The sequence below is a fragment of the Poecilia latipinna genome, unplaced genomic scaffold (genome assembly GCF_001443285.1).
Source record: "Poecilia latipinna isolate Pla-1442-1.1 unplaced genomic scaffold, P_latipinna-1.0 Scaffold2751, whole genome shotgun sequence".
Taxonomy (NCBI): domain Eukaryota; kingdom Metazoa; phylum Chordata; class Actinopteri; order Cyprinodontiformes; family Poeciliidae; genus Poecilia; species Poecilia latipinna.
In genome coordinates, this window is record NW_015115367.1 from 6,164 (window position 1) to 10,229 (window position 4,066).

The 4,066-nt window shown below is 36.9% G+C and overlaps 1 protein-coding gene across 3 annotated transcripts; it reads left to right on the plus strand.

Annotated features, from left to right (window-relative positions):
• The first annotated feature begins 566 nt into the window (after positions 1 to 566).
• On the plus strand, positions 567 to 3,073 carry LOC106939018 (gastrula zinc finger protein XlCGF8.2DB-like). 3 transcript variants are annotated; one of them, XM_015021249.1, is made up of 2 exons: positions 567 to 1,367; positions 1,452 to 3,073. In XM_015021249.1, exons 1-2 carry the CDS (start codon positions 680 to 682, stop codon positions 2,177 to 2,179), a joined length of 1,416 nt encoding a protein of 471 aa, XP_014876735.1. In that variant the 5' UTR covers positions 567 to 679; the 3' UTR covers positions 2,180 to 3,073. The 3 variants fall into 3 exon arrangements, with proteins under 3 accessions (XP_014876735.1, XP_014876737.1, XP_014876736.1); XM_015021251.1 differs by having other exon boundaries at positions 569 to 1,234; positions 1,571 to 3,073; XM_015021250.1 differs by having other exon boundaries at positions 572 to 1,334; positions 1,503 to 3,073.
• The last annotated feature ends 993 nt before the right edge of the window (positions 3,074 to 4,066 follow it).

A 4,066-nucleotide genomic window follows, 5' to 3' on the forward strand; every position in this document is an offset into this window, starting at 1 on the left:
GATCGGCACACCTCTACTATAAACCCATCTTTTAGGAATAATTCTGCTCTGCCAGTGAAACGCTCATAACAACAGAGACGTTTGCAGTGCTGTTTATTAACAATGGGAAAAAAAAAACTGTATTACCCCCCTAAAAACATAAACAAGCTAAGCTTAGCCGGGCAGGTAAAGATGATACTCTAGAGGAAATCCTGCTTCTTAGTGGAGATAAGCTGAGCCTGATTGAACATAATATCCCTGGTGGTCACATGCAGAACTGATCGACCGGTTTGGAGGTGGAGTTGAGGTTGTAGTGCACAGCGATCTCAAAGTACCGTATGTTCATTCTGGTCAGAATAAACAGTTTTGTTATTTTCTCAATCTTAGTGTTAAGTTTGAGTTGAGTTAAAGTGAGATATTCACATATGCATGATTAAAAAAAATACAAGCACATTTTTCCTCATGTTCAGAAGATAAATTGGACCTGAACTTAGAATTACCAAAATCTTTAATTTGCTTTATGCCAGAAAAAAAGAGAGAATGTCAATATGTTTTGACTGATTTTCATACATAAAAATGTCTAAGTTTAGAATAATTCAAGAAATAGATGCATAAAGGGATTAAAGTTAAAGGTTGATTATTTGACTCAAAATGAAAAGTTTTTGTTTTGTGTTTTGGTCCAGATCTCCACCAATACTCCATGTGTAAAGAGGACGGGGTTCTCAATGAGCTCAGCAACCAGGAGGGCAACTCCACTTTAAAAGAAGAGGAACCAGAACCTCTGCAGATAAAACAGGAACCAGAACCTCTGCAGATAAAACAGGAGCAAGAAGAACCAGAACCTCAACAGCTCAAAGAGGAAGAGAAGCAACTCGGCATCAGGCAGGATGAAGAACAGCTTGTGCTGAAACTGGAGACTGATGACACTTTGGTGAATCCTTCTACTGTGCAAAGAATTCAGAAAGAAACAGAACCACAGAGGAACCAACTCATCTCTCATGGTTCTACTGAAGATGAGAATCAGGATCAGGAAGGAAGCAAATCTGAGGACTCAGGAAAAAAGAGAGATGAAAAACTGAAAACACACGAGACAGCTCATCCAGACCAAAAACAATATTCTTGTAAAATCTGTGGTGAAGCCTTTTCTCAAAGCAGTTCCTTGACAACACACGAGAGAACTCATTCAGACAAGAAACCTTTGACATGTTCAACCTGTGGAAAAAGTTTCACAAGCAAATCTCAGTTACTTCGTCACATTATGGTTCACACAGGAGAGAAGCCTTTCTCATGTGTCACCTGTGGAAAAAGTTTCAGAACCAAAGCTGACGTACGTTCTCACATGAGACGTCACACAGGTGAGAAACCTTTCTCATGTGTGACTTGTGGAAGAAACTTCCGATTCAGATCGAACGTACGTAATCATATGAAGATTCACACAGGTGAGAGGCGTTTCTCATGTGTGACTTGTGAAAAAAGTTTCATAACCAAAGCTAAATTACTTGAACACTTGATGATTCACACAGGTGAGAGGCCTTTCTCATGTGAGACTTGTGAAGAAAGTTTCATAACCAAAGTTAAATTAATTCGTCACATGATGATTCATACAGGAGAGAAGCCTTTCTCATGTGTGACCTGTGGAAAAAGTTTCCCATGGAAGTCTCAGTTAGTTGTTCACATAAAGATTCACACAGGAGAGAAGCCTTTCTCATGTACAAGCTGTGAAAAAAGATTTACCAGTAAAGTAAATGTAACTGATCACATGAGGATTCATGCAGGTCAGAAGCCTTTCTTATGTGGGACCTGTGGAAAAAGTTTCGATCGAAAAGCGATTCTAACTTCTCACATGAGAATTCACACAGGTGAGATGCCTTTCAAATGTACAAGCTGTGGGAAAAGGTTCAGAAGCAGAAGTTGTTTATATTGGCACAAGAAGACGCATACAAATGAGAAGCCTTACTCTTGTGGGACCTGTGGAAAAAGGTTCCGTCGAAAAGGTGGTTTAACTGCTCACATGAGGACTCATACAGATAAGAAACCTTTCTCATGTGGGACCTGTGGAAAAAGTTACAAACACAAAAGCACTTTAATTGGTCACATGCATACACATTCAAATAGGAATTATTTCTCATGTGGGACGTGTGGAAAAGTCTTCTGTTATCAGAGAAATTTAACTGATCACATGAAGACTCATACAGGATGAACAGTATAATCTGACACTCCTCTACCAAAACACAATATCTCCCGGTTTGGAAGCAGAGTAATTACAGCTGGGTAACATTTCTGTAATGTAGCAGCTTGGAGAAGAAGAGTTTAAAACAGGACGTTTATCTAAAACGCTAAACTTTCACTTTATTCTGTCAGTTTTGTCTTTTCATTTAAAATGGTTAAATGAGATAGTAAGTCTTATGTAGTTATGCATGCATTTTAATGTTTTTTTTTGTCTAGTGAGATATTAATAGCGTGTTTATCTCTGGAAGTAACAATGGATTTGATTTCTTTCAGATTTAAACTTGTAAAGTTGCTATTGTATGTCTATTCTTTGTACTTATACTTTGTTTTACTTCATTAATTTTGGTTAGTTGATGTTTGGGTACGCCTTTTCAGGTGCTCTGCAACCATTTAGAGAACATGCAAAAGCTTGGTATCTTTATGAAGACAAGCTAAATTTTCTATTTTTGCATTAAAAAATACTTTAAATCTAAGTAGTTTGTCATTATGTTTGTAACACAAAAAATTTGAAAACAATTTGTTATTCTAATATACTTTTTCATCACTTTCCCCTGAGTTTCTGATTCAGGGAGAAAATACTGTTTGTATTATGGCAACAATTCAGATGTTGCTGAATTTTGCTAAGTTATGATTAAACCCGAGATGTTTTCCCTTTTTTGTTAAAACAGCTGCATTGACTTTATTGTTAATTTTACTCTAAACTTAAGTTATTTTTACCCATGTGATTTTCTTTTAGTTTTTTATCTGTAACTCTTTGTTTGAGAAGGTTTTTATTTTTTTAGGATATTGGAAAATGTATTGGTGATATAGATTCAATTTCAGACAGAATTGTGACTTTCAGAATCTTTCTGTATAATTTTTAGATCGTTTTTTTATACTAATGATGGTCTTTGACTTTTTTTAGTCTAGTGAGTGAAAGTTTCTGCTTCTCGAGTCTTTTCTCATAATTTCTCCTAAGCATCTGTTGTTTTTTAAGCCAATATTTTTCCTTTACTTTTCACTCATAGTTGCTTATTTCAGGAGAATCATTCACAAATCAAGGTCTAATCTTTTGTTTTTGTTTTGGTAAAGAAACATTTTTTAAGGAGTAAATGGAAAATAACTTAAAAGCATCAACCAAAATGCATTATGAGAAAAAGACACTTTTCTCTTAACAGAGTTGATTTTAAGAGTCTGGGCCAACACCATGTGATCATGAGCGAATTTATTCCCATAATTACCGATGGTCTCGTTATGCTCCTCCAAAATCTAAAAGAAAATACTTAAGATCTTGTTCCAGGTCCCTGAAAGTCCACCATGCAAAGGTCTTAGTGGTGTTTTGTTTGGATCTTGTCTGATAAAAACCAATGTAGAAGCCTCTAAGCTCTTTGGGACAAATGACTGGGGAACCAACAGGAATGTGAAAAGTCCCACTCGGGTAGAACATGTTGCCCAGCTGGAGTAAACTTTAGTCATGGAGCGTAACCGAAGACCCATAGGAGATGTTCTACTCAGTTTCCACTGGTCAAAGCAGAACGGAGCTCGGCTTTTAATGACCAGTGAAACTCAACCTGTTGGCCTGTGGATGGTCCGCAGACGTGCTGTAGATCTTCACTCCAAGACTTTCAGCCATGGTGGAGCAGAGCTCTTAAATTATTAGTGACAGACCTGCAATGTCTGAAGGGGTTCAAAACACCTGGGCTACCTCTGCAGATGTTGATGCCTAGGAGATTTTCTTCAATGATTTAGAGCGCCATCATGTGGTGAAAACTAAAAAATTATTTCTTTTTTTTTTATCAGCTTTGAGTCCAGTTGCACCATTTTCAGCTTAACTTTTAAACTCCTTTGTGTTTGGTTATGTCTTTCAAGCTCAATTAAA